Source organism: Garra rufa, chromosome 3 (assembly GCF_049309525.1).
Source record: "Garra rufa chromosome 3, GarRuf1.0, whole genome shotgun sequence".
NCBI classification, from domain to species: domain Eukaryota; kingdom Metazoa; phylum Chordata; class Actinopteri; order Cypriniformes; family Cyprinidae; genus Garra; species Garra rufa.
Window position 1 is genome coordinate 50,542,807 of NC_133363.1, and position 23,861 is coordinate 50,566,667.

Here is a 23,861-nt window from a genome sequence, read left to right on the forward strand (position 1 = left end):
ATAATAGGGATGTAACAATATCAAAATCTCACAGTACAATAATACCTAGATATGAAGCCCACATTACAATATTTATTGTGATATTTAAAAAAAATTAAGATTGAAAAAATGAAAATTTTATATATTTTAATTTAAAGTTAAATTCTTCTATCTCTAGCACTTTAAGAGTTCTAAATTAAGAGCTCCAACTCATGTTCTCAACTACAAAAACTTAAGTCAGAAAAAAAGTCAGTGAATTGACTTGTACCTGAACTCTAAAGGGGACTCAACCCTCTTCTTAGATGTGGTAAACTGTCTCAGTCTAAATTAGGGATTAGGATTAAGACACATTGTGCTTTCAGTTTTAGTTCGTTTGACAGATACTGTGCCAAAGCATAATGACCCAAAACAAAACTTTAAAGACCTTTTTGTTAAAATAAGAAGTTTAAATATATTTTAAAAATCTACACTTTTTGCCTGGAAGACCTATCAATTCATACCATCATGTGACCACGATGATATCGAGACAGTTTTGCTATGGCGATACCACGATATTGATAGTACTGTTACATTACTAGTTTATAATGTATAAAAATACATATTGTATATGCATTTATTTTATATACATTTATTTCATACAAAAACAAGTCAAAACTTTATACGTGAATGTATATATCTATATCTATGCCTGTGTGTGTTTCATTATGTGATTATTGTATATAATTAAATTTATAGATAACACTACAATAAGGTGTCATTTGTTAACATTAGTTCATGTATAAACTAACATGAATGAACAATGAGCAATACATTTTTACACTCTATTAATCTTTGTTAATGTTATTAATAATAATACAGTCATTCACTGTTTGTTAGTTCACAGTGCGTTATTCATGTTAACAAACACAACTTGTGATTTTAATAATGCATTAGTAAATGCTGAAATTAACATTGACTAAGATTAATAAATTCTGTAGAAGTATTGTTCATTCTTAATTCTTGTTAACTAATGTAGTTAACTACTGTTAACTAATTAACCTTATTGTAAAGTGTTACAAAATATGCATACAATTTATTTAAAAAAATAAATCAATAAATAAATAACTTTTTTCTCTACCATATGTGACATACTGTTATCAGTTTGAATCGGAAGTCACAAAAAAGCCATTTGTGTAAAAATGTTACCCTTGACCACAAATCCAGTCAAAAGAGATTTATACATCACCTGAAAGCTGAATAAATATTTTTCATTGATGTATGGTTTGTTAGGATAGGACAATATTTGGTCAAGATACAACTATTTGAAGATCTGGAATCTGAGGGTGCAAAAAAAAATCTAAATATTAAGAAAATCGCCTTTAAAGTTGTCCAAATGAAGTTCTTAGCAATGCATATTACTAATCAACAATTAAGTTTTGATATATTTACAGTAGGAAATGTACAAAATATCTTTTTGGAACATGATCTTTACTTAATATCCTAATGATTTTTGGCATAAAAGAAAAATTTATCATTTTGACCCATACAATGTTATTTAGGCTATTGCTACAAATATATCCCTGCTAATTAAGACGGGTTTTGTGGTCTAGGGTCACAAATTAATTTTTAAACTGTCGATTTTATCTGACAGAAACTGACTACGCACATCTATACAAGCACTAAAAAACAGATGCATCCATAAAACATAGAGAGCAAAAGAAATTGTGTTTTTTGACCATAGAAAAAGTTAAGAAGGTCACAGATGATTCCACTAAATAAAGAATAAAAATTGAAATATTCCACACATATGAGAGAAAAGAAAAAGTTAAAGACAAGAAGAAGACTGCATAAAGAAGTGCAGGCAAATATGAACGTGGTAAAGAGAGAAAACATAAGTTTGACAGAGAATAAGTGTGAGAGAAGAAAAGGGGCGAGACAGAAGATGAGCTACAGGGACTCTGACCAGCTAGAAATGAGAGAGAATGAGAGGGCAGACACAAAGATTGAGGTGGTAGATGAAGTGATGAATAAAGCAAGGGAGACGAAGGATGAGTGGGAGGAACCAGTGGACACCGGGCAGGAGATAGATGAGCTGAGGTCAGACGCTGAGAGAGGGAGGAAGGAGAGGTAGCTGGAGAGAGAAAAGACAAATACGATGAGCAGGCAGGGAGACAGGAAAGAAGACGAGGAAGGAAAAAGAAAACTGAGGTGAGTGAGGAGAGAGGAGAGCCAACAGCATATGTCACAAAATCATTCATCAAGCTCCAAAACACTTCACCTCAACGATCCACGAGAAGAGCACTACGAAGGCGTACTTGACATATCCACCCACCGCAAGAAACCAAAGAATCCAAATGTGCTTACCCACGAGCCAATCATACCAGACACGGTCTCATCCACTGAACTCAACAGCCCAAACAAGCCCGCCACAGTCACTGTCACTCTCTGCCGTCCAAATCCAGATCTGTTCCGCAGTGCAGACTGAACCATCTGTGCTATTCTAAAACTCTGTCACTCTTTGCTGTCTAAGTCCAAGCTGCTTCCTGTGGCCGACCTGCTGGAAAGAGTCTTGCTAAGCTTCTAACCCAGGATGTCATCTCTCCAAGGGCTCAGGCCAAATGTTTGGGATGCCAGGAGAGTCATTAGTCTGTATGGGAAACACTTGGAGGCAACACAGGCATGCAATTATAGACTTTCTGTTGCAGGGCTTGACGCTTACTTTTTTTAGAGTTAAAGCTGAAAAAAGAAGCACAAAGAATTTTAGGCGCACAACGAAAATGTTTTAAATAATGAGTTTTTAATCAAAGGATTATGAGGAGACATTTCAAAGCAAATCATTTCAGTATTTGAATACAAAAGTACACTAGGTTTTCTTTTAATTATTTCTATTTAATAATTAATACTTTTTAATAATAATTTTTTTTTTATAATAATTTTCTATGGGAGGAAAATGTTTAACGTGCAATTTAATGTATCGAGTTCTGGGCTCATCTGCTTGCCTGTACATAATATATATATATTTTAAAACTGTGTAGTGCATGTCTTTGACGCAGCATATAACGGTGTTGTGCATTTTAACTGGATGATATTATCTGCTTGTATTTTTGTTAAAAAACCTTTTATGTATTATATTTTACAGTTCGCACACATCTATTTTTAGTCGCAAATGCTCGCACTGTCAAGCCCTGCGTTGAGGTCTGTATTGCACAACATGAATAGAGTGCTGCAGCCGTGATGTTAAAACCCAGAAGACTAATTGGTCATGGGTTCCCTCGAGATTTTCCTATGAATTTCTATAATGGGGTTTTTCCATTTTTAAGTAAGTCTGTGGCAAACATAAATGTATGATACTTAGACGTTTTGCTCTATAATGTAAATTAAATACCCATACTAAAAAATGCCGATTTTGAAGCAGTTATGTTATTTTTCTTTAGGTTTATTTTTAATCAACCACATTAGAATGTTTGGGGTGTGAGTGGATGCTGTTTACTGCAGTAAAAACAGTAATGTTATTAAATATCATTCCATTTAATTTTTCATTTAAATTTTTGCTACACTCTGTTTTAATAGTTAAATTAAAGAAATATTAATGCATGTCTAATTATTCAAAATCATAAAGCTTACACAATTTAACAGCAATTCAATAAAAGTTTAACAAAAATCACATCTTTAAGGCCCTATGAAAAAGGTTTTTTTCTTCTTCTCAAATTCAGTTTTATTTTTACTAAATGTAGTTTGTTTTTAATTAATTAATTAATTAATTAATTAATTAATGTTTTTTTTTCCCAGAAAAAATATTTTTTCTGGTAAAAATTCCTTTAAAAATAATGTTTTAATAATAATTGTATTTGTATCATTACATTAAGTAACATATTTCTGTCACAGTTTCTTAACATTAAACCAAACTTGTATTTTGACAGGATTGCTGTGAAGACCTTTAAGTTTCTGTTTGTATATGATATGACAATAGTTTTTCTCACAAGAAACAGTAAAATGCTCATGAAGTGACTCTTAGGGCAGTTCTAGAGATTATGTTCATTTGTTCATGTACTCATATATTCAATTTTTTCCATTTACATTTTTCTAGACTCCGTTGTAATGGTGAATTAAAGAAATATTAATGCATGTCTTTTTTTTTTTTTTTTACAATTTAACTGCAATTTTTAACAGTGTTTACTTACCAGAAAAATATTGAGGCGCCAGAGGTTGAAAACACCGCGAGTGTCGCATGCGCTTCAGTATGTGTATAGTAAATGAAACCGAGCGTCTGAACCATTTATTCACACAGAGACATGCAAAACATGCACGATTCATATTTAAATCGTATTTATGCAGCTTAATATTCACAGACTGACTTAAAACTTAACCTACTTTTGATTTATTCATCCAACATTTCGCAAATTCCATGGCATTACGCATTATACAGCAAATTTCATTTTCTATTCTACGATTCTATCATAGGGCCCTATTAACATAACTGTTTTCTATATTTTAAAAATGTAGTTTATTCCTGTGATGGAATAAAGCAGAATTTTCAGCAGCCATTACATTACATTTATTTTTATTATCAATGTTGAAAATAATCGTGCTTAATATTTTAGTGGAAACTGTGATATTTTAAGGATTTAGATTTTTTTTTAAATATATATATTTTTTGCAATCATATATATATATATATATATATATATAATTTTGCAATTAATTTTTTTTAGAAAAAAAAAAATGCACAGACCCTAAACTTCTGAACGATACTATACTAACGTGTACTATACTATTATACTAACATGTCAGATAATGACAGTACTTATCAGACTCACAACCATCTAAAACAACTCAGTAACCACATATAAACCACTAAGAAACTCAAGAAAGCAATGCCCTGGCAGTCAAACAAGACAAGTCACCTACAATTTGATAAGGCATAAAATTGACTAAAATAAATATGACATGACAAAATATTAGTTGAATTTAAAGGATATATTCATGAATATGACTTAAAAAAATCTACATCCTGATAACAGGTCAACAAAGCAACATGCTCAGCCTGCTGATGATCAAAAAAGAGCAGCACAAGATGGCAATGGAAGCACTTACAGTGCAAATCTGAGGAATGTTTTAAAAAAGAAAGACCATAGCTCAGTGTCCTAAGACACATAAAACCGCATTCCAAAGCCTGACTGCAATTTCAGTGCAAACACAATTTCCATTAAAAGGAAAATAGCTTTCCCACTGAATGAGAATAATCTATGACCTATGCTTCGTTCTCATTATGCTAATGTCATATCTGGATATCTTCCATTAGCTTTCTAAATGAGTCTTATCTGCATTGTATGTTAAGAATATTTATCTATAACGTAATGTTTTGAAATTGTATTTCACACTCTCATAACGGCCGTGTAGGAAGTGATATGTACAATATTTAGACTATTACCTGCAGATTGACCGTGCTGCTTATCTTGGTTCTCGGGAGGGATAATGCCATACTTGTGGAGTTCAGTTTCCCCAGCCACTTCTCCACCCGATCCAGGGTCAGCAGACGGTCCAGCCGAGCCAAACTCTCCACATGGAAGGGCAAAAGCAGCACCATGCTGGCCTTCCCTTCCCAAAGGCCCAGTTCCAACACCTGTAGCATGTTCTCCATGTCCTCATAGTGACGGTATACACCTGGGAAAACAAACATTTGGTAGTTCTTTGTTGTGTATTTCAATGATAAATGACTAGTGGAACTTACCTGATCTGTGCATCATGGGAACTTTAGTGTATTTGGTACCCAAGAAGCTGCGCAAATCTTGGTTTTCATTGTAAAAGCCTTGATCCCAAAATCCTACAAACAGAAAAATCCACATAGAACACTGATTTGATGAACAAGCATTTTAACAATCATACACAAACTATTAGAAAATACTGAATAAAATCATCTTACAGCCAACTGTTTGGATGACTGACATACATTGAGGCTTTGATGAGTCAAATCATACAAAGGAATATAGAAGCCATGCCAGAAAAAGAAGCAAAGATAAAAGAAAGAAAAGGCGAGAGGAGGGGTGCAGGGGAGGCATAGGACATATTATTACAGCCCATTACACCCATTAAATTCACTGACAAAGATGAGATTCGATAAAGAGACTATTAGCAGTATTACAGTCACATGTTCTTTTCCACAGTCTTTTCACCTTATTGGATTAGTCAAGGGAAAGATAAAGAATGAGAAAGAAAGAGCGAAAAAAGCAGAATCAAGTCAAATCAAATACTAAGGATGATTGCAAGACAATACGGGGTTAAGCCAGGCCGTGTTATTGTATTTCTCAGAACCAGAAGCACTATATTGCTGTTCAAGAGGAGACACACATAACACATAAGGCAGTCAACGGCCTCTGCAACTCAATTCAAACCTTGCCACGTGTTATTTGGACTTACACTAGCCCCCAAAATTATTTGGACACTTAAGCCTCACTTAAAACGTCTGAATATAATTGCATAAAGTACAACATGTTAAAGTGTCACCTGCAAAATCTTGCTTTTTAATTTTTCTACATTTCTAAATATCCAGAGCCATTTTCACAATTGTTTATAAATAACAGGTCCCAAGGACCTAAAAATGTGTCACACAGGTGTCCTAGCTGGTATAGCTTGTCACATTAACTGCAAACATGGACATGTTTGTTTCTACTTTCATATTCAAATAAATGCTGTTCTTCTCAACTTTCAAAGAATTTTGAAAAAGTCAATGTACACTGATAATAATATGAAATGTTTCTTGAGCACCAAATCAGCATATTAGAATGATTTCTGCAGAATCGTGTGACACTACAGACTGAAGTAATGGCTGCTGAAAATTCAGCTTTGTCATCACAGGAATAAATAACATTTTAATATATATAGAAATAGAAAACATTACAAATGTTCATTTTTTTTAATGATCATGAGAAATCAAATTTGCCTTGATCTTTTGGCATATAAGAAGTCTTTGTACCATTAAAACATCCTAAAAGTTTCACAGCTTAAAACATCATTGGCATAGTTGAATAATAACAGTTCTGTACATGGACATGACATACCGTGAGTCTCAAACACCATAGCTTTCTCCTTCTTATATAAATCTGGTGTTTGCAAAAGACCACTGAAAAATAGGCTAATCCTAACATAACAGCAACTATTACGTAAGAGTCGCGATCATTAATAGTTACACCACCAACATTTGCATAGCCCAATCATCAGAAGTTCAGCAGGTAGGCTATTGTAAAAAAAACAAAACAAAACGAGGACAATAGCAAAAATGGCAGTTCACGAGAATAAATGTTATGTTCCAGGTTGTGCAGGAGATGTTAAGTGCAGGGATGGTTGGTGTCTGTAACTTACTCAGAAAGGCAAGAAAAACAAATAAGGCAATCTAATAAAATAAAGCCAGCCACTGGGACATGTTTTTTTTTTTTTTCTTCACTGGGACATGGTTAGCTTATTGCTAGCGGTAGCCTGTTACATTGCAGTACATATGATTTCACTTACCGCATAAACAGAGAGATGACTGCGTGGGCGATGGCGAATGATTTACAGATCCTGAGCATCACTACCAAGCATCTAAGCTTGTAAAATATGTGGTACTGCCACTCTAGTATAACGTTACACAGAGCACGTGTGATCACAAAAGTGAAAGTAAAATGACAGTGCATTCAAAATGGCACTTTCAATGACCCGCATATTAATAGCGGCTCAAGCTCCGTGATTAAATATATATTTTCCTCCTCGGCTAGCTACTGAAATGAACCACTCTGTGAAACAGCCAATCAGAGCAGAGCTCATCATTATTATTTATGAACCTTCCAAATAAGGTAATAACAGACCATTCCATTCTAGGGACAAATCCTAGCATTGTAAATGAACTTGTAAAACCGTTTCTGGACCATTTTTGCCCTTTCCTATGTATATATACCATCTATGTAGATATCAGAGAACAATTTAAAATATTGTATCAATGCATTCTATGGCACCTTTAAATAACTTGTTCGCATCTTTGTACAGATATCATAAGGATCCCAGCACAAGGAACAAGTGGATAGTTTTTTTTTAATGGCATCCCAGATCGTGTCTGAGGAATGTCCAGAGCATTCTGTTTTGTAAACGAGGCCTATGGAGTGTTTACAAAGAAACATTTGCTGAAAGATGAAGCGTACTGGATCTTACTGCAGCTGCTTTACAAACTGTAAGTAGATTATTTCACAATGCTTTATCTGGAAATGGCTGTTTTATTTTGATTAGATTGTCAAAACACTCACATGCAATAGCGAGGGGACGTTGATACTGTTTGCTATGAATGACATTAGCCAATCATAACAGTGGCGGATTACTGATAATTCTTAAAGGACCTGCCTCTTAAAACAGGTCATTTTAGACAGAGCGTCAGAATAAGGGTTAATCATTTCTCCACATATTTATTTATTTATTTTTTACAAGTGAACTCAAGGAACATATTAAATAATAATAAAAAAATAAAAAAATCGGTGTCTCAACTCCAAAAGCCACTATTACGATATTTTGTTCTGATACAATCTTTATATTTGGCTTTTATGTTCAATTCCTTTTCAGGGTTGTTGAATATTTAGCAGTTATTAAAAGGATCTCTAGCCCCTTTTTAATTTGGTGCTACTTTTTCACTTTCTCATCAAAGTCACCTGATCGCACTTCTGTATTTATAGCTGCAGTTTATCCAGGCCTTAGTTTTGCTGTGCCTTAACAAGGAATGTGCCACCCAAGATGAAATTTCCATAATCACCTTTAAACACTCCTGGTCCCAAAACCACTGCTTTCAGCATTACACATCCTCCTCCTGAGGAATTCAAAACATATTCCTTACGTATAATTAGGAATACCATTAACAAAACCAGAAAATAAACAAAACAAAGAGACAGAAACTAGGGTAGAATTCCTTTTTAAAGAAAAGAGTCTGATTTCACAAACCCGAGACGAGTCGCTCGACTGTCATTTATTATGAGAAACACCTGATCCTGTGTAGGCAAAGCAAACCTTTCGGTTCGGCCCCGTGCCAAGCTTTGCATGTGCCTCAATGGTATGCTAGCAGTTCACTTTAAGCTTGTGAACACAAGCCAAGAGCCAGAGCAGTTGGATTTCAATAATTATACAGGGGGATGAAATTTGATCAGTCTAAAGTTCAAAACACATGGCATGGTATCTGTCAGTTATTATGGGGTGGCAAAGCTCTTGGAACTGCGAGCATTAAAAGGGGAATTCTGCCATGCGAGTTTCTGAAATGCCACACAAGGATTCTTGTCACTGCGGTCTTGGCTGGCAATCAAAAGAAAGAAAACATCCTGGGAGATTCTGTGACTGGAAGAGAGAAACAGAATGACCCAACAAGCATTCGCAAGAGACAGACACTCATACCTTCTTCATTAATTACAGAGCATAAAGACAATGCAGCTATTGTGTGGTTTTGCATCTTGAAGGCTCTCTCATGCCCATTTTCAGTAATAACCGAGCCACAAACAATAAAGCTAAAACGCTCTGAATTAAAGCGCTTTCATCTTCTCTCTCCGGATCCTTTGGTGCTCGGAGCAGGGCTGCTGTTTGGGGTGAAGTGTGTGTGCTTGTTTTTTGGGGTTTAAAGGCTGAGGTAATGAGCTAGTGTGGTGTCTGCCACCACAACACACCAGGAATCGGCCTACAGTACCCTTTTTCTTTCCCTCTCTCTCTCACTCCTTTTAAAGCCTTTGACCATTCCCCAAAAAATCTCTTATCTTTCACCTCTGTCTTGCCTTCACTCCACACCTGTGGCTCTCCATTTGCCCCCTGCTATGAGCTCCAATCCAGTTCTCCATGGTGCCTGGCTATTTGTTTCAGTGTACCTGGAATTATGAATTGTACATGCATCAGAGAACTGTAGCCAATTCTACCAGTCATTCCAGGCAGGAATATCATCAAAAAAGTAATGTCCCTTTTTAGAATACTGTTTTTTAAAGATAATTTTGTAAAAACCAAAAAGACTTTACACATTTGTATTGGAAAGAGTGTATTGAAAGAACAATTACTGCACATGGACCTGTGGAACAGCTTACAGGCAGTAGGCAATTAGATCACAGTTATAATAACTTGGGACATTAAAGAGACCTTTCTACTGACTAAGATACCCAGGTTTCCTGCTCGCCTGCATGAACATGCCATTATCCTGCTGCAGGGACGCATGAGGACTACAGATGTGGCCAGAGCAATGAACTGCAATGTCTGTAAGGCAAGACGCTTAAGACAGTGCTACAGTGAGACAGGAAGGACAGCTGATCGTCCTTGGAGTGGAAAACCACATGTAACCATGTGTCCCCTCAGATATGTTCCAAGAACTCACAAGTGCCTTGGTGAAATAGCTGTTCATACTTACTGTGACTTTTGATATATGGAAATAAAAGCAGCTGAAAGTGAGAGAATGTTTCTTTTTTCAGATACAGTTGCGATCAAAATGATTCAACCCCCTCGACCTGCAAGACATTTTGCTGCGGAGAACAAAATTTTATGAAAACAATTCAACAAAGGCATCAGTAAACTATTAGAGACAGTTTATTAAAACACATCTGAGTGATTCTGAGAAGAACATTCTATGACTGATCCATGAACCAAGCATAAGTAGATTTGGATGTGTACTTTGGGATGATTGTTCTGCTGGAAAGTCTACTAATCATCAGCTTCAGTCATCGCACCAAAGGCATCACAATTCAAAATGGCCTGATATTTCAAAGACTCCATGATGTCCTTTATATGGTCATGATTTCCACTTCCTGCCTCAGTGTTTGATGATGGAGATGGTGTTCTTCTGCTCATGCCTTTTTTACACCAGATATACCGCTGATCCACGGGACCAAAAAGTTCCAGTTTGGTCACATCACTCCATAAAACATTCTTCCAGAACTCCACGGGTCTACCCAAAAGAATTTTAATGTTCAAGACAGCGTTTTATGTTCTTTTTGGTCAAGAGTGGCATTTGGCAAGATGCCCCAACACGAAGGCCATACTTGTCTAGTGTTCTTCTTATACACTGCATTAAAATGTTTTTCCTCCTTTCATCAGGTCATCTTGCAAGTTTTTGGCTGTACACTGCAGGTTTTTTCTCAGTTGCTCAGATCAAATTTATTATGATATTGTGCTTTTTTATCAACAGTCTCAAAGGTTTTGTGGTACAACACATTTTAAGCTAAGAACTAAAGCTGCCAGCTGTGTCTCTGCAAACTTTTAATATCTTGGAAATCTTCATGAAGTCTTAGACTTTCTAATGTAATAAAACTAATCTTCTCTGTAGCTTTTGTGAGAGCTCTCTTGACTTTGCCATTTTTGCTACTCAACTTCAGCACATGCATGGGCTAACTGTATGTATGTGTAACAACTCAAGCTAATTCTGTTTTTTAATAGACTTTCTAAAGACTTTATTGTGTTTAAGACAATTTTGTTCCCCACCATACAAATAAGTGACATAAAAACAGCAATGTTTAATAGGGGTTGAATAATTATGACATGCACTACATTGCCAAAAGTATTGAGACACTCCCTTCTAACGAACAGGTTTAACTACTTTAGTAATTTCCATGAGTACACATCTTACTGTTTAAGCATATAATAATATTTTAGGGAATTGTGTACTTATAATTTTAAAGCAACAATTTGGACACAACCTTTTTATATTCTAACATGACAATGCCTCTGTGTATAAAGCAAGGTTCAAATAAAAATGATTGATTCAGTCAGTGTGGAAGAACTTGACTCGTCTGCAAAAAGCCAAGTTCTAATCCCAGCTGAACAACAGAGCAACAGAGATGGAAATACAATTTTTAAATACATGAATTATGCTTCCATCTTTGTTGCCACAGTTTTAGAAGTGGATTTTTCTGTTCTAAAGAAGGGGTGTCCCAATACTTTTGTCCATAGCGTATGTAGAAGTCATTGGTGTTTTTGCAATGAGTTTTTGTCTCAAGGTCTGCATTTAAAGTCACACCAGAGGATTTCAGCTGGGATTAAGACTTGACTTTATGCATACCAGTCAAGCACTTCCACACTGACTGAATCAATCATTTCTCTATGAACCTTGCCTTATACACAAAGACACTGTCATGTTAGAATAGAAAGAGTCCTGTCCAAACTGTTGCTGTAAAATTATAAGAACACAATTCCCTAGAACATCATTACATGCTTAAACATTAAGATTTGTACTCATGGAAATTACTGAAGTAGTCCAACCTTTTCATTAGAAGGGGGTGTGCCAATAATTTTGGCAATACAGTGTAGCTGTGTTATTTAAAAAAAAAACTCAAAAATATTACATTATCTCTTTAGCTATTGTCACTTTTAATAGTAAACTGGTATAGATGCAATTTTTGATAAAATCCTGGATCTTTAGAAAAGCTTGTATGGGATGGGGGGGGGGGGTGGCAAATGATCTCCAGAAGGCACACATTCTGACTTTTTCCTATAAATTCCTATTAATTTTTTTGAAAGTTGCAATCCAAATCCACTTGGCTCAAAAATCTGAAGCAGGCACATGCATGATTAAATGGATTTCAGGAGAATAAAAAAAAACGGCTCACAGATTAACACTAAGAGTAAAAGTCCACAAACGACCCATCAGAGAGGCGATGAAAAAGCTTCGGACAAAGTTAATATTACACTGGCGACTAAATGAATTACTATAGAACCCTGAAGCGGTGCGACTACTGACTGCCTTTAAATTATAAATCCAAACTATGAATTCAATTTTCATAATCTCATTCACAGGGCCCAATCTATTGTCTGATCTAATTTGTATATTTCATCGGCTGAATTAATGAACTTCCACCGACTCCCGCTTCTTGCTTACGAACGGAGAAAAAAAAAATGTAATTAAGTCAAAACATAAAACAAAAGAAATTAATTAGATTGCTTATCAACCTAAAATCAATCCAAACTTGATTTCCTGTTGCGTTTGGTAGTAGAGAGAAGCTCTCCTCCTACCGCTCCGTTCCCATCGCTCTGTGTTTAAAATAGGATCAAAGCACCTGCCAGTATTACTCAGACAAAGAAATCGATGAGTAGAACAAGACTCCAGCATGTGGGTGAGACAATGCACAAAAAGAGAGAGAGACAGAACTCCGGTGAAGTAGAACAGCATATAGCACCGGCATGTTAAAAACTCGTTTTAAGCCCTTCAAGCATATTTAATGTATCTTCTTGGAAGTGACAAGAAACTTAAGTATTGTTGAACTGTCTCTCATTTGACTAAACACGGTACTGCATGTACTGCACGGCTTTTGTGCAAAAACAATATTACTATTACAGCTCAATAATAATAAGACAAGAAAATTACCCTCTCGAGCATGTCAAAAAATGTTTTCTTTCAGTTAAAAATGTCTGTACATGGGTTCAGGGTTAAAAATACTAAATCAGAGCCTTGGCATAATAGTTACCATGCAAGCGTTTACACATTGAACCATGGTGCTCGTATGATTGACACAAATCTAAAGCCATCTCGCAAAAAATCCTGTAACTCAAATGATGGGGAATGGTGCCAGCAACACCAAGGTCATGGATTCGATCCCCATGGGAAATGCATAAACTGATAAAAATGCATACTTTGAATGCACTTTAAGTTGCTTTGCATAAAAATATAATATAAGGACCAAAAGCATGTGTTCTGCGCATATTATGCTAATTTTCTGCACGCGTGGATTTGAATAACCATATTTATTTCAGAGCTGATAAGACAATGACATTCACAGAATTCCAAAGTGATTGTCATGTAGCAATAATGCAGTACACTTCCGTTCACTGTTGCATACAGATACGTGACCCTAGACCCCTAGTCGTAAATAGTAGTATATATGTAGCAATATATAGCAGTATATTTGTAGCAATGACCAACAATACATTGCATTTTTCTTTTATGCCAAAAATTATTAGGATATTAAGTAAAGATTATGTTCCATAAAGACATTTTGTACATTTCCTACCATAAATATATCAAAACTTAATTTTTGATTAGAAATATGCATTGCTAATTTGAACAACTTTAAAAGTGATTTTCCTATCCTAACCAACCATACATAAATGGAAAGCTTATTTATTCAGCTTTCAAATGAAGCATAAATCTCAATTTAAAAAAATTGACCCTTATAACTGGTTTTGTGGTCCAGGGTCAAGTATAATTTTTAATAACAGGCAGTATGCAGTATATACCGGACTATATGCAGTTAGCAGAAGAGTATTGTATGAGAAATATAGCCACTCACTGGAGGGCAGGAGATGCAGACGATCATTACTAAATTATTTAAGATGACACACCTCCTCTCCTGGAAAGATGCATAGGCTCTTCCTGATATACTGGTGATGGTTTGTCATCAACCTTGCAGGCTGAGTGTGAAGGAGAATGCATGAACTGCTGATGTCCGATTTATAAAGCATCACTCTTTTGAAGGATGCTTTTAATAAATACTTTGTTCAGTCTGATTCACAGAGCATCTGTAAATCACTTGACTGTAGTTTGGAAACTGTAATGAAAACTGCATTGAAATAATGAATCATTTATTCCAACCAATTTGCTCGCTAAACACCAGTCCTCCAAAATAAATCAAAACTTCCCAGCGTGAACACAAAACAGGTGTGTATACATACAAACACATAAGCAAACACATCACAGGTGCATTTGCTACACCAACATAAATCACTATAGTCACACGTATGTTTTGCACACCCCCTAAAGTGTGATTCCTTATCCTCCAAGCAAATTTTCACCTTCAGAATCAGTCGTGCAACTGCTTATAGTCCATTTATCAAGCAGCAGCACAATCTGTACTAGCTAATTCTCTAGCATGCAAGAGAGCAGAAGCCCAGCGGTGCTATGACCACTCTTGTCTGATCCTATTTGGCTCAAATATCACTTCATGCATTTTTTTGAGATATGAGGCGATATCTGTGAGTGTGAAACTGTTTTAAGTCACCAATGACCTTGGAATTGGCAATGAACTGGAAATGAAAAGAACTAAATGTAAAAGTTTTGTTTTTAAAACGTTTAAAGGGTTAGTTCGCCGAAAAATTAGGGCCGTCTGATTCCAAAATTTTTGGAATCGAGTCCGATTCCTGGTTCTGGTATTGATGGGATTTGTCAGTTCCACCATAAAAGAACTATCGTTTTTTTGAACTGGTTCATTAAAACAATCTATCCGAAAGAACCTTATCGTGGAAACGAATCAGACTTCCAATAAATATTAGTGAGGAAGAGGGATTAATGGGTCCTTCTCAAACGGAAGACTGCATCCTCAAATTCAGACGAGCTCAGTACTGACTTTCATTCAGTTTATTTTCATAAATTGACGTTCAACGATGATGCTTTCGTAGGATGCAGCCTTCCATTTGAGAGGCATCTATAAGCTTTGTTGAACTAAAAATGGCTCTGAATGAGGAGTTGATTTCCCTTGATAGGATCGATTCCAACCTTTAGAATCAACTCTCGATTCTGAGGCGTTTCCCAGCCCTACCAAAATGAAAACTGTATCATTAATTACTCATCCTCATGTAAGATCTTTGTTAATCTTCGAAATAGAAATTAAGATATTTTTTAGAGCTTTCTGACCCTGCATAGACAGCAACAAAACAGGCATGTTGAAGGCCCAGAAAGGTAGTAAGAACATTGTTAAGAAATTGTTGAATGAAGCCGTTATTTTTTTCTTAGCGCGCAAAAAGTATTCTCAAAGTAACTTCCTAAAATTAAGGTTGAATCACTGACGTCACATGGACTATTTTATCGACTACCATTCTGGGCCTTGAACGTCCCAGTTGGATTGCTGTCTATGGAGAGCCACAAAGCTCTAGGATTTCATCAAAAATGTATTAATTTGCACTGATGCATTGCGGTTTATGGAGCTGAAGTGTGCATATGAAGTAGACTCACTCCCTCGGTCAAAATCGAGGGGTCAAGGATCTGCCCATATAAACTTCCCTCGTCTACTTCACGAACTGGAACGCACTTCAAAACAGCAGCGGGGATTCCCCCGAGGGGAAGTGCTTAGAGAAGTTCAGAAGTGTGTGTCTAAAAGTGAAGTGGAACACAGCCACACAAGCAGTCTCTTGTTTCATTCCTGAATGAAACAAATCAGTTGAATCAATGATTCTAATCCCACTTGAGTTCATGATTGAAATTGCACTGCTGTTAGAATTTACATCAGCGCTCTTTGAACGTCGATCTGCCAATCTTATTACAGAACTGGATTTAACCACTAATATAAATCTTTACAAGTCGCATGTCTACAAATCTTTCATGTCTACAATTCATTCAAAAACACTGATTAGCTCATGAACAAAACATCACAAAGAACTCAAATTATAGAAAATAATAGCATTCACTTCCCACAAGCCATTTAAGTAAAGTCAGGTTTTACAGTGCATCAGCGAAGGATGAAACCATGAATTTTGCAATGCCGTTTGGCTAAAGTCCAAACACATAATGGACCGTAAAGCTTCAAGATTAGACACAACTATCCTGATCCTCTAAGTACAGCTGACAAGCCACACCTTTACTTTAACTGTGTCTAATACCTGTTCCTAAAGCATGTTATTCACAGAAGCTTTTTAGTCGGTCTTTGAGATACGCCATGGCCTATTTTATGTTATTCGCACTCTGTGATTATTAAAATAACTTTCCTCAACCTCATCTTGTAACTCAACACAATATCATATTAGAATATAATTGTGTTCTAGAATTAGATTAAACCAGCTAAACTAGTTTCCAACTTGTTTTTTCTTCTCACCTCTAAAGTGCAGTGCATTGGCCAGGATCATGGCTCCAGGTTTGGTCTGCAGTGCCAGTTCCAGATCTACTGTCTCTTCTCCATCCATTCCACTTTTAGCCCAGGACTGGAGCTTCTCCATGTCAGTCTGTTTCTGTGCATCCTCCAGGGCCACATGCTGCAACCCAAAGTGGGTCTGGAGCTTCTCCAGAAAACTCTTCTCCAGTTTAGGGGCTTGTTTGGAAAACAGTGCGGAGGAACTGTGCAATGTGTAGCTGGTTCCATTTGCTTCACGCACAGATTTAAGTGCCTTGGTTAAAGCTTCTCCAAAGGCCTTATCGTTTTTGGTGATCCTCAGGAGATCATGAAACTGGCCTGCTGTGGATCCTTTAGCTCCACCCTCTAGAGCCAGCAGGGAGTTGGCTAACAGAAGTGGAGAGATGAAGGTGTTGGTCTGGGAACGGTCGATGCGGAGCGACCTATACAGCTGCAGCCCCAGGCTCCAGGTGGGGTGATGTAATCTGGAGATTTCTGGCTGAGGCGAGCTTTGAACTTTCGGTTCCTGTGAAGCAGATGACCAGACGCTCTGTAGAGCCAACACTAGTAGAAACAGGAGAGCAACAGGAGAGATGGGCACCATTGCAGGACTGAAGAGGAAAGGGAGAGAATATTAAAATATCATTCCACAAATGCTAAGTATATTACATTGCTAGAGTCAACATTAAAGTTAAACTTATCTCATTATTTTATACCACATATTCCTGTTTTTCTGGTAATAATTAACTGGTGCACCAAATTCAAAAGAATAAAATGTTTTTTTGCTTTACCTCTGAAATGACTTTCTTTTCGACTGATGTCGAACACTTTTATTTTTCCCAAATGCTTAATATTGACAGCCAGAGGTTGAAATGAGTTCTGCAGTCCAAATTCAAAATATTGAAGAGAGCTTTTTCTCTCACCCCCACCCATTTTCACTCAATGCTTACACGGGTTGCCAGATTGAGGAAACAGAAAAGGAATGAGCGCAATTGACCCTTCGCAAACAGCTTGATTGACAGGCGATCATAACGCAGAGTCCACCATTTTGTCCAACAAACAAATCAGACAGAAGAGTAGATTAACTTTTGTGTATTGACATCTTTCCACGATTTAAATAAAATACGTTCTGATGTTCATTCATGTTTTTTTTTTGTGCTTTAAGTAAATAAGAGAAGACGATTGGTTCATGTGCCGACTGATCTAATAAGACAATACAGTGATCTGTCAGGACACATTAAAGAGCCACAAAAGGGTATTTATTGTATGAATTTACTAAAAAAATGGCAACACTTTACAGTTGGACCTTGTTTTATGGAAAAATGGTATGAAAAATGCTCTGAATTGTCTGTCGGCGTGTTGTCAGTGACTGTTGTCGCAATGTATTTTTTTAAATCCGTGAGAACATTATGTGTAGTGTGAGCGTGGCATTGTTTGTCGGACATATCAACATTAACTACACAGGGCGGGTTTTTGCGAAGGGACAATGGACAGCGACAAGCCTTGCACTTTAAGTTGATAAGTTGGTGAGCCAGGGCTTTTTAGGTGGGGTAGAACCTGCGATCTTTGACCCCAGTTCGTTTGCTGGCTTCCACAGCTGCAATACGCCAAGTTTTACACCCTCTGGCAACCCGGGTGTCGAAATACTTTTGGGTAAATTGGCTGTTGGTGGAATCACACAGACCAAAACAAAAACAGACACAGAGCACACATTTCATCATAGAATAAATGGCTGCAGCATTTCGGAGAAACAAATATGTGCACTTACCATGTTTCCTAAATATCTACAAACATGTTATACTTTATACAGTCAAACAATTAAATACAGCACCTATAATTCTGATATGCAACACCAACTTTTTTTAATTCTAGAAATTTTTCGATGGATAACTATCAGTCCCATACTTACAAATCTTCACTGCATCTATCTTTACAAATAGTAATTTACGTTTTAGTACTAAACCCAGAGGATGGATTACGGTCCTGTGAGGCCTCAGGACACCAGCTTCTTGGAGACTCTCCAAAATTGTTTGTTTTTAATTTATTGTATTTAATTATATCATTGGCATCCATTCAAGCACTGTTTACCTATCTATATCAATTTAACTTTTGCAGTGCTAGCTTCAAGAACCTCAGCTCTAGACCCTGGGATCCAAGCCACAATCCATCCTATTTAACAATATTCTAAAGGATTTTTTTTTTTATTTGCTCAGCTCCCTTTAAAAAATGACTGTGATAACCTGAGTTTACTTCAAAATGCCATAACTATGATAAAACTGTGATGTTTCCTGTCATAAACGAAATTAAACAATGACAGATAAAATTAAATGAGATTTACTTTAAATTTTTACAGTAGTAAATATGGTATTTTGGCGGCAAATATGGTTACCCTGGTGAATTTGTCAGAAGGCTCCATCTTCTGACACTCTAATCCCGACTTCAAATTCATTTTCCATTCAAGTGGCGCTGCTGACAGCGCATTAAATAGTGACCAGGCATCTTCACGGCCTATACATCACTAAAATAAACGTTACAATCCTCTTAAATCTAAACCATAAACCGAAGAACGTCCTCCGGAAATTTCGCTTTATATCCGAGAGATCACAGAAAAGACAGAATAAACAAACCCCTTAAATAACAGCAGACGTTGGAGGATATTATACAGGCGGAACAGTAGATGTTGATTTTTGCGCTTGCTGAGCGAACGCAGCTGTTCCGTCTGCTCGGAGAACTGAGGGGCAAAAAACAAAGTGAAAAAGTTCCTTGTTTGCTTGTACCGTTAATTAATTAAAGCTTCCTTCGTTTCTTCGTCTTCTTCTGCGGGGTTTGAGCTGAAAGGAACTGACAGGGCAGGTTCAGACGTGGCGGAGGAGGGTCTTTTCACAGTTTGCTCACTTTTCCTCCAGCCGAATGTATTCTCTCCGGGCTCAATCCGGGTATTTTTCCTCTTTCCAGAAATCTCGCACATTGCATTAACCTCTTTGCGATACCTAATCAGTGGAGTTGTTTTTAACCCTTTATCAGTGTTATAACATTAAGGGGTAAAGTGTCAAAAAGCAATGTTTTTGACCTGCAAAATCATTGTACCGCTGTTATTTAAGCTCTCTTTTAGTTTTTCACGCAACTGGTTGTTCCCCTCATCTGTACCTTTAGGAAAGCCCGCAGTTGCAGTAGCGACCGAAAGGGGGCGCCCGCGATCTACACCGCCACGGCCCAACATAAGGTCGACTTGTCCCATACTAGCATGTCATGTATTCGCCTGCGAAAGCATTAAACACACTCCTCTTCGTTCTGATTTACATTATGAGATCCCAGTTTTGTATTTCAGCTGTGACATTATCCAACATCCCCACAGAAAGCATTTTTGAAGGCAAAGTTCAATATTAGGCAAGTTGAACTGCAAATTGATCAATGAGCGGATAGCACTAGCAGACAGAATCAATTGATGTTCACTAGTCAGAGAGGGTGGAAAAGGAGGATCAGGCCTGAAGACAGACTCTCAGATCATGGCAAACACGCCACAATACTAAACAGCCTGCCGGGACATGACAGTACATAGACTCTGCCAATTACTCCTCTAATCCACATCACACTCTCAGATAGTAGTCTACAAAGCACACACTGGTGAATACACAAGCACACGTACAATGCCTCAGTATGACTGTCTCACACACACACTACTGTAGCTTGTGATGGGTAATTAGACATACATGCTGTACATATGCTTTTTGAATCTAAAGCTGTCAGAGGCCTCACGCATCACATCTAGAGCATTCACCCCCGGCGTGCACATACTGCCAGCAGGCCTTCACACACGTGCACTCACAGTAATGATGACTAATGTGTGACTGGTCATGGCTGCTTGCTTTATGTGGAGGATAGGGCTTATTGGTGTAACTGGATATGTCTTAACCATCTCTCTGGGAGCTGCTGCCTTAAGGACCTTCGCAGAACATCACAGTCATTGGAGCCTGTAATTAGTTGCCCTTTCATACTGGTCTAGAATCACCCCCTCCCAGCTCCCAAATCAAAACCTCAGCCGTTATAAGAGAAACTGTTAAACCGATCAGGTTATCACAGTCAGCCGAGCCTATAATGAGCGGGTTTCACGGACACACCGGCCCAGGTGATCCATCTGCCCGCGGCTCCTTCGCACCTAAACGAGTCCCCTGGGAAACCGCAGAGATCCGTGGACACCCTGTGGGAGATCTGCATCTTCCAGGGGTCTCACCTTTCACCGGTGTGACACCTTTACCCTTCCCTTTGCTACTCGTATATCCTAGCCTTTGACCTCCTATAGATGCACCTTTACACCATTAATGTTCATTCCACCCCTTCAGTTGTAATAACCATGGCCCTCCGTTGATGTTCTCTCACATATCAAATGTCATCGCAGGATCTAATTTCTACTTATCAGGTCATCCACGTACACAGATTTTCCACATTAGCCTTGTGGTAGGTTTATGGGTTAAATGTTTGGCCTCAGGGCTAAAAGATAAGTGTATAGCTTATTTATGAAGATTTATTTATGAAGATGATATGAATTAATATGCTGAGGCATGACGCAGAAATTAATTTGGTCATTTAAGAGATAGCTCGTCCAAAAATAAAAATTCTGCTGTTAACTACTCACCCTCATGTCGTTTCAAACTCGTAAGACCTTCGCTCATTTTAGGAACATAAATTAAGATCTTTGATGAAATCTGAGAGTTTTCTGATCCTCCATAGACAGCAAGGGTCCTTCCATGTTCAAGGTCCAGAAAGGTAGTAAGAACAATTGACAAAATAATCCATGTAACATCAGTGGTTCAACCATACTTTTATATAGCTATAAGAATACTTTGTGTGCGCAAAATGCAGATGAAAGCACGCACATGTGTCATGATACTCTCCAATATGGCGCTAGGGTGACACAGAGGAGAAGAATCGTTGAATAAAGTAATTATTTTTGTGGGGTTTTTTGTGCACAAAAAGTATTCTCGTAGCTTTACAGTTGAACCACTGATGACACATGCACTATTTTGTTGATGTTCTTTCTGTACTTGAACATGGAAGGACCCTTGCTGTCTATGGAGTGTCAGAAAGCTCTCGGATTTCATCAAAAACATCTTAATTTGTGTTTTGAAGATGAACGAAGGTCTTACAGTTTGGAACAGCATGAGGGTGAGTAATTAATGACAGAACTTTCATTTGTGGGTAAACTAACCCTTTAAAAAGTGACCTGAACATCACAGACAGTTTTGACCAGAACACTCTAGCAAACTCATAGCAACTAAAGATACACCGATATAAAAATCCTGGTAGATACAATAAGCTAATAATTATTTTTATGTTATGGCTAATAACCAATAAATGGCTGGTAGTAAATACATTTTAATATTTCACTATAATAATTTTAAAAATACAAAATATTTTTTAAACAAAATATACATTTCTAAAATTATGTGTAACTTATTTTTTTAATTTTTTTTTTTTTTTAAATAAAAATAAATAATTAAAAAACAAAACCAAATGCAACTTTTAATGTTTGGCATCAACTTTATAATGTACAGAATGGACAATCTATATTAATTTTAAGATTTGTCAAAGATTACATTTTACAGTGTTATTAAATTATGGCAAAGGTTAAATGTTAAACTAGTAGAAATGTGCATGCCTAATAAAACACTGAATACTGGCTATCATTGATTCATATAACATTCTTTAATATTCTCTAAAATTAAATGTGACCCTGAACCACAAAACCATTCATAACGGTAAATTTATAGATTTTTCAATGTGTACATCATCTAAAAGATTAATAAATAAGATTTTTTTTCTATTGATGTATGGTTTGTTAGGACAATATTTGGCCAAAATACAACTATTTGGACATTTGCAGTCTAAGGGTGCAAAAAAATCCAAATATTGAGAAAATCACCTTTAAATTTGTCCAAATAAAGTTCTTAGCAACGCATATTACTATTAAAAAATATGTTTTGATATATTTACGGTAGGAAATGTACTAAATATATTCATGGAACATGATATTTACTTAATATCCTAATGATTTTTGGCATAAAAGAAAAATTTATAATTTTGACCCATACAATGTATTTTTGGCTATTGCTACAAATATTCACAAGCTACTTAAGACTGGTTTGTGGTTCAGGGTCACATATATATAACTCTAATATTGGCAGATAATACCAACACATTAAAAACACTTAGAGCACCTTAACCATGAATCAATACTCTGGCAATCAACATTATTATTGTGCATTGTGGCAGTTTTTCCACATGCATACACCACTCACATTGTCTTAAAAATGTAAAAATTCAGTTTCCTCTGCTATTTACCAAATTGTATGCCCCTCAAAGGGCACAACTTTGCTTCCAATATGGTGGACGTCTACAGTGCCAGAGACAATATACAGAAATAACTGACATTTACCATTCAGCTTAATTGCCTTTCCTTATGGATGCTGTCTTATAAAACACACAGAGACCAAAATTCACAGTTCATCTTGTGCACGAGTCTCTTCCAGCATCTTCTGGACACCTTTAAGGCAGAGTATTGGTGTCCATCCAGTCTCATAACCCGCAAAACGCTCTGCCAGCGACAGGAGACGAGAGGCAGGGCGACTGACATTTACGGTACAATAGGCCCCTGATTTACTTTCCGTACGAGCCTGTAGACAGTGAAGCTCACACACACACACACACACACACACACACACACACACACATACACACCTTTACTGCAGGGCCTTTTATATGTTGGAGCCATTTCAGGACAAACAGTGGGGTTCAGCTCCGACAGTTCATCATCATCTCTGACCCGTGGGCCCCGCCGGTGCTGTTTCACGCTTAGTCTCCCATATATGCTGGTTTGAGAGCAGTTGCTCTCATCTACATTCAAATTCCCATCGTAACAAGAGATTCTGAAGTACCGCTCTGAGATCAGCGTTAAAAGAGAAGATCTGTCAACACCCCGTTGTACTCGTTTGGATCCGAGTGTGTTGAGTGACGGACCTGTGGCGCGTTTCCCAGTGCTTTTAATCCTTGATGATCCCTGGGTCAGACCCACAGCAGCAAGTAGGCCTGAAAAGAACATAAACATACATATTTCCTCCACTC

At 37.0% G+C, this 23,861-nt stretch overlaps 1 protein-coding gene across 3 annotated transcripts in view; it reads right to left on the reverse strand.

Moving 5' to 3' along the window:
* Nucleotides 1-19,653, reverse strand: part of serpinh2 (serine (or cysteine) peptidase inhibitor, clade H, member 2) — a 31,289-nt gene extending 11,636 nt beyond the window's left edge. For 2 of the 3 annotated variants that reach the window (XM_073837260.1, XM_073837258.1), the window contains exons 1-4: nt 19,520-19,653; nt 16,728-17,353; nt 5,690-5,782; nt 5,390-5,622 (exon numbers count right to left, since the gene is read on the reverse strand). In XM_073837260.1, coding sequence (XP_073693361.1) covers nt 5,390-5,622; nt 5,690-5,782; nt 16,728-17,346 — 945 coding nt within the window. In that variant the 5' untranslated portion in view covers nt 17,347-17,353; nt 19,520-19,653. Of the gene's footprint in view, nt 1-5,389; nt 5,623-5,689; nt 5,783-16,727; nt 17,354-19,369 lie in introns of all 3 variants that reach the window. The other variant, XM_073837259.1, reaches the window with a different exon arrangement.
* Nucleotides 19,654-23,861: the final 4,208 nt, after the last annotated feature.